The sequence below is a fragment of the Symsagittifera roscoffensis genome, chromosome 2 (assembly GCF_963678635.1).
Source record: "Symsagittifera roscoffensis chromosome 2, txSymRosc1.1, whole genome shotgun sequence".
Lineage (NCBI taxonomy): Eukaryota > Metazoa > Xenacoelomorpha > Acoela > Convolutidae > Symsagittifera > Symsagittifera roscoffensis.
In genome coordinates, this window is record NC_087063.1 from 48,283,039 (window position 1) to 48,296,490 (window position 13,452).

The following is a 13,452-nucleotide window of genomic DNA, read 5'->3' on the forward strand; positions in this document are numbered from 1 at the left end:
ACAAATATTCCGTTATTTTCGTTCCGAAATTCGGAACAATAACAACAAGACTGATTGTATCAAGGCAAAGCGTTGAATGTTCAGACTGCCTTTTAAGGTCTATGGAGCAGTATTGACTTGAAAAAATTGACTAAAATAAAAAAAAAAACAAATTTTTTGCATTTGAGATTTTTTTGTTAAAATCATTCCCCACACGCCAAATAAAGCACAAAGTGATAATTTTCCCCTTAGTAACAAATCAATTCTGGCAAATAAGCTTCGTTCGATCAGTTTGGATCGATTTTTAAGACGGATTAAATATCGGCTTACACGTTAATAGCGCGAAGTATATCGCGCGTTAATTGTCCCAAATTGGCCAAAATGGCAACATTTAAACCACCATTATCTTACAAAAACTGATTACAGATGAAATATCTTTATTCCGACTTTCGATACGAAAGTAACGGAATATTCGGGGAGGGTTTTTTCTTCAGACAAATTTCGACTTTTTAACTAGCCATTTTTGACGGAATTTTTTTATATCATTCAAAAGGTATTGTTGTCCTGAGCTTAAATTTGAAACGATATTTCACCTGTGATCATTTTTCGTAAAGTTATGAGGGTTTAAAGATTGCCATTTTGGCCATTTTGACCAATTTGGGACAATTAACGCGCGATATAATTCGCGCTATTAAAGCGTAAGCGGAGATTTAATCCGTCCTATAAATCGTTCCAAATTGGTTCAACGAAACTTATTTGCCATAATTGATGTGTTACAAGGAACGAAAACTATCTTTTTGTACTTTATATGGCGTGTGGGGGGATGATTTTCATTAAAAAAAAATTTTTCATTTTATTTTATTTCATATAATGTTTTTATGTTATTACTGCTGCTCCATAAACCTTCAAAAGCAGTCGGAACATTCAGGGCTTCGCCCTGATACGAGCAGTCTTGTTTCAAGTTTAGGCTCAAGACAAATGATATTTTACAAAATTCCGTTCAAAATGGCTAGTTAAAAAGTCGAAATTTGTCTGCAGAAAAAAAAACACCCCGAGCTCAAATGTTCCTTTACTTTCGTTATGAAAGTTGGAAGAATAAGTTGTTATCAGGCTCACCTATTTGCAGACAACTATACGATATTGGTAACTTAATGAGTCGTACTTACTTGAAATTTGGTGTAGTCCTAGATACTTTTTGCTCAGTCAGCTCTGTTCACGAGCTATATCAAAATGAGTAGTCAATTTTTTAATCCTAATTGCCAGTTTTGTTTGTTTTTTGCGCAAAAACAGATTGGGGTTATGACAATAATATCAATTTACGATATGGTTGATAATTAAAAGACAACTTTTGAATGCAATACTGAAATAATGAATAAAACCACTGAAGTAACTAAATATGTCGAAATAATGGAACACTGAAACAGCAAATTTACACCTATATAAATTATAATTTGTATAACCATAGACACTGAGAGATCATAATTCATTTGATAAAAAAATCCTTTACTACAATAAACCGTCTGCTCTAAACTCGGCTGTGAAGTTGTGGGTTTGTTTCACTAAAGCAATCGCATCGTCTTTTCCCTTAGCAACTTTCGATTTTGATATGTCACAGAGAAATTTGTACACGTAGCGTCTTCCCGACGACTTAGCAAGGATCTTCTTGCTGTAGTAGTATCGCAACCCTCGCGCTAGTTTTTCATAGTTCATCTTCGGTTTCGTCTTCCGTACACCCCAAAGTTTGGCAACCTGGTCGGGTGTTTTGAGAATGAATTCATAGTCTGTTCCTGTCCAGCATATTTTGTCGCGGTGTTCCCCTTTTAGGAGCAACTCGAGCAGGAATTCCCACAAGTGAATGTTGCAGTCGGAACTCATCGCTTCAAAAGCCGAATCGGATCTCATTCCTTCTGAAATAAGTTTAGTAAGGTATGTGCCTTGATTGGGAGAGGGATTGCAATACTTAGTACAGCATCATATTCATTTTAGGATTATTTGCTAATTTAATGAATAATATGTTTCGACAAAGTCTTTGCTTTTTGCAGCTTTAAATTACCAATCGAAAGGTCACTTTTTGATAACTAACTCTAAAATTTAATGGCCGTCTTTGGCCGCACTATCTGCGATGAACGCTTTATCCTTTGGCCGAACTATCTGATGACACATGTTAATGGCCGCATTATCTAATGGCCGCCTTTGGCGCCGATATACACTGAAACTGAGGGAAGAACTAATCACTCACCTTTCTTCTCAGACTTCTTTGAGTTGTTATTGTTATTGTTCAACACTAGGTTGATTGAAGTCTCGATTCTGTCAATTGCATGGTATCTCACAGGTCCCCCTCCTCCCACCGAATCTTTTCCGCTTCCAACTGAACTCGCTCCATCACTGCTCGAGTTAGGGGACACCTCTGAAAGCTTGGTGTCAACCTCCAGTTTTTGATCAGAAGCCGTCTCGACGGGAGTTGTCATTGAACTCGGCTCATTGGGTAACGAAAACCCAGTCGGAGAAGTTGACATCATGTTATGCACTCCAAAGCGACTATTGTGATCATTATTATGAACGCTACTTTGAACAGACGAGAAACTTGCAATCGGGCTAAAGCTTCTGTTCTCAATTTTAGGCGGCATCAGTTCGGTAATCACAGGTAAAACATTCCCTCCCGTTACATTATTGTTATGTTTATTGTTGTTTATGTAATCCCTGGGTTGGAAGTTACCCTGTTGAAAAACCTGGCTCTGATTGAAAGCTTGATTGACGCTTGAGATGTTACTGATGACACTGGGTGATGATGGTTGGAGGCTTTGATGTTCACTGGGGTCAATTGGTTTGAGCTGTGCGAATATCTGGTTCTGTTGCACCTCGATATACTGGTTGTTTGTGTTTTGCAGTTTTTGACTTTTGCCGCTCTGTAGTAACTGAATTGATGGCAAGGCGCCAACATCTGAAACACAACGTTTTTCGACAATTTTTTTTCATATATATTTCTAACAAGCTGCTGAGGACATAAGAGAGCATAAAATTTGGCATCCTATAAGAGCAGAGAGGGAGTCTGCGTTTCAAACTAACCTGATGAGTTATTGTAAGCTGATGGACCTCTAAGAGAACTATGATCAATCTCAGATCGCATGTGCTCACCGTTGACCTTGGACGTGGGAGGTGGTTTCTTGTAAGCAGATATGTAAGAGTAAGTAGCGACCACAGGCTGATGAGAAGTGTTTTTGAATGAGTGTTGATCATTTGTAGGAGGTGGGCTTGAGAAAGAAGAAGAACAAGAAGTCACTGTAGCTGATGATGTTGATGATGAGAATGAAAGGAGAGTTGGTGATGATGATAATGATGATGACGTGTTGATGTTGTCACGTGACCCTGATGACGTCATGAAAGTGTCCACCGGAGGAGTCACGAGGGTAGTGTAGGTTTTTTGAACTGAAATTGAACCATTATAATTATAATTTTGCTATGAGTCGCAGGGTCGAAGAAAACCTTTGATTCGATTCCGACCAAGTTTTTTAAGTCTTGTAAGCGTTTTCTTTGTTTGCGTTGGGGGACTTAGGTAATGTTTATGAACAATTACTAATTGCTAAAACACTACGCTACACAGGGGCGGATCTAGGATTTTCTCGAAGGGAAGGGCGGATTTTGAAAAAATTTTCGAAAATTTTGACGATCTTTTTTTCTTGATTTTTCGAGCTCTACTAAAGAAAAAGAAAGACGCTGTTTTGACCCAATTTTCTGCGCCACAGGCAAAGTTTTGGAAAAAAAACAGGTCAGAAAAACCGTTTTTAGGCATTAGGAAACGTTTGACAAAAATTAGGTTTTTTTTAGAGCGCGCTCCCTCTCAAAGTTAGTATATATCCGCGCCCAAGGCGCCATTAGAAAAACTTTAGGGTCGATCGGCAAAAATGGATTTCTGAAAAAGTAACAAAGGGGGGACCCTTTGAGTCGGCAGGGGGTCGAATCCCTGAAAGGAAGCGTCCACCAAAGAGCAGAAACATTCAGACTGTTTTTTTCTGGATATAGCAAAAACTATATCTGATTTTTTTCAAACTGTCAGAACCGACCGATAATGAATTAAAGAGTACCAAGCGATAAATAATTCGACCTCTTTTGTCTGGTGCCTGTGTTGATTGAAATATCATAAGCGTGAAGCGACTAGGAAGAAGCTTGCCATACCATTTTTTATATAATAGCCTCATTTGGTTTTATAATTTGTTTAACTAGGGCAAAAAAGGGGTAAAAATAGAGATACATGGCTTCAATGTTTAAAATTTTGCGCATTTCATTTAGATGTTTAGAGCTGAGCCAGTGCAATTTTTAAAAAAATATATTTAATATCGTTTTCAATTTAGCTCAATTATACTGATAATTTCTGCAAGACAAAAATTTGAATTAATAGCTTTTTTTTAAAAACATGAAATCATTTTTGACTGTGCAAAACCTATAATCAACAATTTCTTTTCCTATAACCAATTTCTGGATTCTTCAGTTTGTTGTTTAACACATCGAAATGGAGATAAGGCTCAAATTTTTTTTACTAGGAAGTACATTTAAGAAGTGTGATCTTGGTCTTAACGGCCCAAAATCAGTGTTTTTACAGCTTTCATGAACTCAAAATAAAAACCCGCACCGAAGTTTCTCCGATTATTATCTATTATCTGGCGATTTTGTGGTCGAACGAAAAAATGTTCTTTTAATAATCAATTATCTGGTGATTTTGTGGTCGCAGAGTAGAATAATCGATTATATGGAGAAAAAAATCCATTAAAAAACTTAAATTTTATGTCGATTATATTGGAATTGTAATAGATTATTATAGATTCCCGCACCGAGCGCAAATGGATCATAATCGATTATATTTTCATAATATGGTTCGCAATAAAATGACAAAATAATCTATTATAATCCATTAAAAATGGATTATAATCCTAAATTTTTTTTGTCAATATAATCCATTATAATCAATTTTAATCGATTATAATGGATTTTTTCGAGGGCTTATTCATGAAATTTACAATTTATTTAAAATTATCTTATTTCCAAAATAGTGTAGTTGTTACGTATTACGTTTCATAAAATGTTACATTTCAGAAAAAATTTTCTACACTTTTTGGTCTCTGTTTTCAAATTCATCGCATTTTAACACTTCATTTTACCGTTTTTTTATGACAAACCCCCCTCCCCCCAGTTTACGCCCCTCCCACTATTTATCCTCCCCACAGTTTACCACTTTACCCCACCCATGCTTTTAAGAAGAGAAAAAGTCAGTTTTTCAGACAATAAAATCCATTTTATTGACAACGTAATTGATGTTTTGGGTCCTAGATTTTACTGCAATTTTATGGCGATTGCAATTTTTTTTTGCGTTTTTTTGGCAGTTTTATGGCGAATAAAATAGATTTCATTGCGATTTTATGGCGACTTCAGGGTGAAAAAAAATAGATTTTATTGAGATTATGTGGAGATAAAAAAAACACAATTTAGTGGAATTATAAGTCAATATAATCTTCATGAAAATATTCTATTTTCTTTCTATTATAATAGAAAATGTTGCTTAAATTGGTTACACACAATCGATTATAATGGCAACATTTTCTCAATATAATCTATTTTTATCCGAGAAACTTTAGTGCTGGAAGGTCGAATCTGATTGGCTAATAAGACAATCAAATTCAAACATGGTGCTGGATTTCAATTGAATTTTTTAACAGATAGAGTTGTTGGCCAAAATAAACAAAGTTTTAACTTTTATTCTGTTGAAGCCATTTTACATGGAAGTTACTAGAAAAAAATATATTTTCAGACTAAGTACAACACTTTGGTTACTTCGGCTAATTTTTTTATCTGCTGGAAGTTTTGATTGATTTGCTTGAACATGTTGCTTGAATTTGAATGGCCAATATTAGCCAATCAGATTCGACCGCTTAAGTTTCAATTCAAGATATAAAAATCTTGATTTTGGGCCCTTTTGTTCATAAGACCCTGCAATCTTATTAACGAGTTTGGGAACTAGAAGAAAAGGCTATACAGCTAAGCTAAAGTTTTATAAGTTTGAAACTAAACCAGCAAAGTATTGGAAAAAAAGCAATAATCGCAAGGAAATCAAAAAAATTGGTTGACATTCTTTTCGAGTTTCGGAAACAAGTAAACATGGCTTAAAAGCACTCTGATTTTTAAAATCAAAATATGATTGACAAATTTTTTGATAAAACCAACCAGTTTTTAAAACAAACAGGATCGGTGGAAACTTTTTTTTATTGCGCTGGCAAATTCGAATTTACACTCATTTTCGAAACTTGAAGTCCTTCACGTTTTTTCGCGCCATATTCATTTTCTTAAGTGGAGAGCATATTTGTCTTCCATTTGGCAAATGAGATTGATTTGAATCTAAAAAATGCATATATAAATAAGGGAATTTTTAAATGAAAGCACGTCGGGGAGCATTTTAAGGCTTTTACTAAAAAACATCAACGTGACTCATATAAGTTTCGCTGCTGCGTTCATTGACACTTGAAAGTTTAAGTTTTCTTTGATAATGTCACCATAGTAAGAGCAGCTTTTTCAACACCTTAGAACATAGCATCGAGAGTGAGTAAAATCTTGAATCATTCAAAAGGCTTGGAAAACAATTTCAGTCAAAAAAATTGCCCAGCTATTACATTTTTAAACTTTATTCAGACTTTAATTGGAGCCTATGCAAGTTATACTAGTTTTTTGCAGGTTTAGAACAGACACCTTGTCCTTTTTTTGAATTGCCGCAAGTTTAAGATCAAAGCAATCCTCTCATTTTTTCCTGCTGTGACTTTAAAAATTTACGCAAGTAATTTGAACTCAAATTTAATCTGAGCAGTGCCTTTTTCCTCTCCATTCTAACCTGGTAAATCTATCACGCTTTCGAAACACTCTTCAATTTGATCAAAACCAGGTTCTTCGTCCATTTCCGTTTGCTCATATTTCATTACTGGTGGATCTGCATCAAACGTTGAAAATATTATGTTTTCATTTCCTACCAAGCCGAGACTTCTATAACTCATCGCCCCGTTTTCAGATTTTGTTTGCATTTGGAATTCATTCATCTCATCTTTTTGGTCATTTTGCCCAAATGCTGGGTAAATGTAATACCGATTGTTGTTGTCATATACGTTTCCGAAGTGTTGTACATTTATTTTATGTGACATATAACCATCTTCAACGTCTTGTAGTTTCACTGATCCAGATTGACTGAAGTTTTTTCCAAGTTCTACAGGGTTTTGAGGAGAGAAAACTGACATCACAGGTGAAGTTTTAAAGGTAGTTGTTGCTGCTTCGACTTTTCCCAAGTTTTCCAAAGTTTTCTCTGGAGTTTTTCTCTTCTTGTCGATGCTGTGAAGAAAACTGTCTTGGCATGAAATTTTTTCCTGATTTTCGCAATCTAATTTTTTTTGAGTTAGTATTATGACTGTGTTTACTGATTGCTCAACGCATGAAATACTATTATAAGTACTACCTAAATTAGGTAACTTTTTAGCATCACTTTGGCAATTGTCGACCACTGTTTCTGGAACTAGTTTTTGAACTTTTGCTTTTGGACTTCCAGTAGACGGCAGCAATGATGAAATGACCGGCAAGCTTTGAGGAACCGGTTTTGCTCCTGGTGAAGCAACTCCTTTCGAATTATTTACACTAACAGGTGATAAAAATGATGATATATTACTTTTGTTGCAGTCGACTCTTGAAGCCTCCAACTGATTATAACCGTTAGCGTTGTTGTTGTTGTTGTTGTTAATGTAATTTATGCTGTTTACGTTGTTGTTGTTGTTGTTGTTGTTGATGTTGTTGATGCCGATGGTTTTATTATTAGCACTGGTGGTGTTTCTAACTGAAGTGGTAATCAGAGACTTATAACTGGAGCTATCAGAGCTCACATTACAATTCGAGTTCGTTGACAGCGAGTAAATAGGCTTAATGTACTTCGGCTGAATGAGTTCTGAGGAGCTCTCACGAGGAGGTTCCGCACGTTGAGTCCAACATTGGTCATTTTGGTTATTAAATATAACAGCTGGTTTAGAGTTGTTGATAACATCCGGTGACTGATGGCATGGAGTGTTCACTGATAATTGTGATTGATTTGGATGTTGTTTGTTTCCTGATGTGGATACGTAATGATGCTCGTTAGTTTTGTTCACATCTGCGAGAAATGATGAAAGTGTTGAAAAATGAGGCAGAATCAATTTCGGTTCCTCCTTTTTTCTTTCGGGCTTTGGAGGGCTTTTAGGTCTCAACGTCGAAAAAATATCGAGCGACCTCAACGGGGGAAGATGAATTTTCCCGCTGTTTACTTGTTGGTATCTGTTTTGTAGGTTGTTGTTATTGTTGTTGTTTATATTTGGTTTCTGGGATCCACGGGAAGAATTGGAGGAAAAGTCCGGAAACAAGGTGACAATCTGAGGAAGTTGAGTAGCAATCGTGAAAAGATTATTATGACGTAACTGTAATGTGAACAAAGAGGGTATATATAATTAGATTATGTAACAATTCAAAATGATGTCACCTTAGATGAAGAATCGAAAACCATCAAATTTTGACATGAAATTGAAGTTTCCAGCCCTCAAGCACTTTTGGAGTACTCACTACTTTACGCAAAGTGGGACCAAATAAAATCTGGTTCACTGTTCCAATAAAATACAAAAAAATTGTTCAAGGTCTCAGGCTACTTTTGTTGGTAAACGGTGACGGCAAAAGGTGCTTCGGGCAAAATGTGGTTATTGCTAATTTTAGTGCAATTCCTATAACAGTTTCTAACCGGCATAAAGATCATAAACTCCTGGCAATATGAGTATTTTTTTGAATAATTGGTGACTTTTTGAATACCGTGCTGTAGCTTTTGTGGTTGTGCGGTGAAGGTGATGTTAGTGATGTAAAAAAGACGATTTGAAAAACTTGAAAGAGAACTGCGGGCGGCTTTTAACTTGAATGCATCACTTCAATTTTGCAGTTGCAGTTGGTATTTCGTAGTTTTCAATTAATCCTTCTTTCAGCCTTTTTCTGCTCTGATTTCAGAAGCAACCTTTTAAAGATACTCGAGAATATGCTGAAAATTATGTGATTGTTTGTTGTTACAAACTTTTTCAGCACAGGAACCACGTTGGCAAAATTTTCATTTTGTTCGAGCTGGTTTTTGTGTAACTTTTCACAAATAAAGAAATAAATAAGAAAATGGCCCGAAATACCTGCGAATAACTAAGAATGCGGAGGCAAGGTGAAAAAGAATGGAAAATGGAAAATTAGAATAACAATCGCGCAGCAATAATCAATGTTCAATCAAGAAACAAAAATGAATCGATTTCTAAATTTTGCATATCTACAATAATGAGCTTTTACTCACTAATTTGCTTTTCTTTGTCACAAATTGAATTTCAAATGGAAGTAGAAACGATTTTGAAAATATTAAAAAAAAACAGTTTTTAATTCCTTATTTTACCACCGATGAACCCCTGTACTAAAACATCAGCTTCCACAAAGGAATAGATTAAAAATTACTCGCTTAATACGAACATTTGCATTTATATACCTGGGCCCATGTATTAAAATACGAAATGAGCGAAAGGTAAAAAGGGGAAAAATTCCACGGTGCAAATATTAAATGCGCTTTATAATGGGAATACAATTTTAGCATTGAAAAAATGTTCCCATAGCAACAACTGATATAAGGAAAGAAGCCAAATGCATATATCGCCGTGCAATTTTTCCCCTCAAAAAGCAATATACTTTAACATGTTTAACCACAAAAATGCTAATCAAGCTAAAAATACAAAGAGTAAAAAGGTAGATTTTAGAGGCAGAGAATATCTAATATTACAAATTTGAAAATAATTCTAGTTCATACTTTGTGGGGAAAACAGAGCAGAAATAAAAAAGGTCACAATCGAGCGAATCGAAGCAAAATTTTGAGCGACGATGGAGTCATAAAAATTAGCCGTCATTTAAAGTGCATAGTTTTTGTTCTATTTTTTCATTTTTTCTGTTTTGTGACTCTCTTTTTTAAAAGCAACCCGTTTTGCCCACCGTAAGGAAATCGGCAAGCAGCAATGAGCGCAAGCAATAAATCAAGTCATCCGAGAAAGAGGGTATCTGAGAAATGAGGAAGCTAATAAGAGATATGAACAAATGGAGAAGAGGAAACTAAATGAGACAAGTTGGCGATCGAGATATAACTCCAATCAATCACACCACAACAGTCGAGTTTTAGATGTACGCAGGCTAAAAACGAAGTTATTATTTTCAGATAATATTTCCTGGTGATATAAAATTCAGATTCTCAGAATGCGATAGGAAAAATAATTGGCAAGAAACACAAAAAAAATCCTATCAAGTTGCATTTGCATTAAGAAAAAAAAACGTGACATTTCAAACGGTCGCCCAAAATTGACATTACAAAATAGTACAAAGGAGGGACCCTTTGGGCCTGCAGGGGGTTAGATTTTGGGCAAAAAATTTGTGATAAAATACGAAGATAATCAAAAGAAAAAAAAAGATACCACAATAGTTATCGCACAGAATCATTTTTTTGTTTGATTGTCGCTTATAGGAAACTTTTTTGAAACAGTTTTTTTTGCCAATTTTTTTAGGTAAAACTGATGATTTCAATAACTATGGTTGAAATAGAACATAAAAACAAACTGTTTGAATCTGTTTCAAAATACAAAAAAAAATACAGACTGGAACAGGTGGCTTTGAACCGGCTCAAAATCAATTTGGACGGAGTTTATTTGGTTTGAATTTAAGATCAATTGAAAGAAAAATGATTGTAAGAGTGTGCCATGGTTTGTGCTCGTTGATTTAGGGAAGTAGATCCTGATTCCGGACAAAACAGCGGTTCTTCACTTCTACAATTTTCCCTACAATTTTCCCGAATGACTGGTAACCAGGGTTGACCTCCATAGACCAAAAATGCTAATCATACAATTCCATAAACTAAGTCTATGAGAAAATACTAATCATACAAATTTCATCCATTTTGCTAAAATGGTGTCGTCGAATTTTCAAAAAACTTTTATCTTGTTTTGGCATAAAATTCGGTGGTTCGTACTAAATAAAAAAGAAAAACTTTTGGAGATTGTATGACTAGCATTTTTTGATGGCGACGACAAAACTTTTTCAAAGAATTTTTGAAAATGCCACCAAAAATTTTTTTGTGTTTTTTTAACCGCAAATTGATTTTCGTACTCAAACAAACATGCAAAATTTTTTTTTGTGTGTATAACGTAGTCCTGGATATACTAATATTGGATTTTTTTTCCTTTTCTCTTCATACGTTTTTTCAAAAACGCTCATAACTCCTCTTTCTTTTGTATGACAAGTTTTTGTATGCCTTGATCAATGTCTGGTAATTTAAAAAATCAAATTTTAGAAATAATCATCTTTGAAAAATTTTGCCAAAACTTAAACGTTCGTTACTTTCGTTATAACTTTGTGTGAGACAGAATTAAAACATTTCAGGTTGTTTCCAATGCATTTTGAATGCGAAACAGCCAAAGCTTTGGTTACTATGTTGAGTAACCAAGGTTTATGTCATTTGTGTTCAGTTACGAACACAACCAAAAATTTTTGAGAAATTAAAATGTATAAAATCCATATTTTTGGGTAATGGAAAAATGCTAGTCATACAATTTCCATATATGAAAAAATAATAATCATATGCCTTTGATGCGATTTTCTGTACTTATGGAATTGCATGAAAAGGGTATGATTAGCATTTTTCCGTATATGAAAATTGTATGACTAGCATTTTTGGTCAACCCGGGAAATTTTCCTCGGAAAATTGAGTTTTTTTGCCTTTTCTTTAGTGTTGGGGATGTTTTCATCAAATTGATTTTCGTGGCCTTTCAAAGCATTGGTATATCAACAGTAAATTTGAAAAAAATTGAATCCTACTAGTTTTTTCAAAAAAGCTGTGGACTTCATGTTCGGCTAACTTGCATGGCAAACAGTTACTCATGACAGCAATAAATTACCATCTTTTCTTTTTTCTACACTATTGAAAATTTTTAAAATAATTAAAATTATACAAAAGAAAAATTTCCAGTTTTGCACGTTTCACTAAATTTTTGTTAGAAAAAAGTTTTCTTAAAAAACTGGTACACATTTTTTTGTGGTACAAAATTTTTCATTTTCCAAGTCAGTGTGTGGCTAGTAAAGTCATCTTGATGTGTTCTATGTTGTTCCATTCATCAAATCCACTGTGTAGCGATCGTTGCAGAAGCGAATTTGCCCTCTGGTGTTTTTTTTTGTCCGAAAACATTTGTCATCACAGTACTGGCAGTTTACCTTTCTTTTGGTCTTGACTACTAGACACTCATTGAGTTTTCACAAATTTGAAAAACAGTGGTGCCATTTTGGTGTTTTTAATAGGTTGCTTACTTTTTAATGGTATCTAGGAGTGCTTAACTTTTGATATAGGTTTCTTTTTCTTGAAACTTGTCTTTTTATGTCTTTATCAGTGATGCGTTTTTTTTGTTACAAGTTTTTCCTTTTTTGAGGACAGTGTCTGGCTACAATAGTCGTCTTGATGTGCACCTTTTTGTTCATTTCTTCAACTCTACTGAGGTAGCGATCGTTGCATCCGCGAAGTTGCGATGGTGTAGTTCTGTCTCAAAAAATTGTCGCAAAATGGTAGTTTCCACTTGCTTCTGGTCTTGGATGATGAATCTTTCTTGAGTTTTCACAAATTTTAATTACACAGCGACTATTTTTTTTGAGTTGATATTGCGTTTCGGACATGTTAACAATTCCTGGGACTAATAAGTTTTTTTTAATGTTCCTTAGATTTAGACTTTATGTTTCTGTGTTCGTCCTTGATGCGATTTTTTGTGGTACAATTTTTCTCATTTTCCGGGACACAGTGTGGCTTGTAAAATCATCTTGATGTGTTCCTTGTTGTTCCTTTCATCATGTTTACTGGGTTAGCGGTCGTTGCAGAATCTAATTTGCGCTGTTGTATTCTTTTTCCTATAAAAATTGTCGTCACAGTGTTGGCAGTTTTCCTTTCATTTTGAACTTGACTACCAGACTTTCATTGATTTTTCACAAATTTAAATTTGAAAGATAGTGGTGCCTTTTTGGGGTTTTATTGCAATTTCAACTTGCATATGGTACCTGGAAGTGCTTAGTTTTTGATTTCAAGTTTTTTTGGTCTTTATGTTGATTTATGTTTTTTGTTGATTTTGGTCTTTATGTTTCTAAAATATGTCTTTTTTTTGTGTTCATCCTTGATGCGACTTTTTGTGGTAAATTTTTTTTTCATATTCAGGACCGTGTGTGGCCATCTTGATTTGTTCTTTGTTGCTCTCTCCCTCAATTCTACTGGGTTAGCGATCATTGCAGAAGCTTATTTGTGCTCTGGTGTTTTTTGTGCAAAAAAAATTGTCATCACAGTACTGGCAGTTTTCTTTTCTTTTTGGCCTTGACTACCCGATCTGTATTCAGGTTTCACAAATT

At 34.7% G+C, this 13,452-nt stretch overlaps 1 protein-coding gene across 1 annotated transcript; it reads right to left on the reverse strand.

The window, feature by feature from the left end:
- Window positions 1-1,284: 1,284 nt before the first annotated feature.
- LOC134839379 (GATA zinc finger domain-containing protein 7-like) lies at window positions 1,285-9,583 on the reverse strand. Its single transcript, XM_063854907.1, has 4 exons — window positions 6,851-9,583; window positions 3,046-3,405; window positions 2,219-2,920; window positions 1,285-1,886 (listed from the first exon to the last, which is right to left on the reverse strand). Exons 1-4 carry the CDS (start codon window positions 7,245-7,247, stop codon window positions 1,486-1,488), a joined length of 1,860 nt encoding a protein of 619 aa, XP_063710977.1. The 5' UTR covers window positions 7,248-9,583; the 3' UTR covers window positions 1,285-1,485.
- Between the last annotated feature and the right edge of the window lie 3,869 nt (window positions 9,584-13,452).

What these genes read in the sequence shown, in the direction of transcription:
- LOC134839379 (XM_063854907.1), bottom strand. Translation starts at nt 7,247, where the DNA reads ATGTCAGTTTTCTCTCCTCAAAACCCTGTAGAACTTGGAAAAAACTTC. An exon ending in AAGCGTGATAGATTTACCAG is followed by an intron (nt 3,406 to 6,850) that starts GTTAGAATGGAG and finishes GTTCAATTTCAG; the next exon opens with TTCAAAAAACCTACACTACC. An exon ending in AAAGAAGTCTGAGAAGAAAG is followed by an intron (nt 1,887 to 2,218) that starts GTGAGTGATTAG and finishes AACTTATTTCAG; the next exon opens with AAGGAATGAGATCCGATTCG.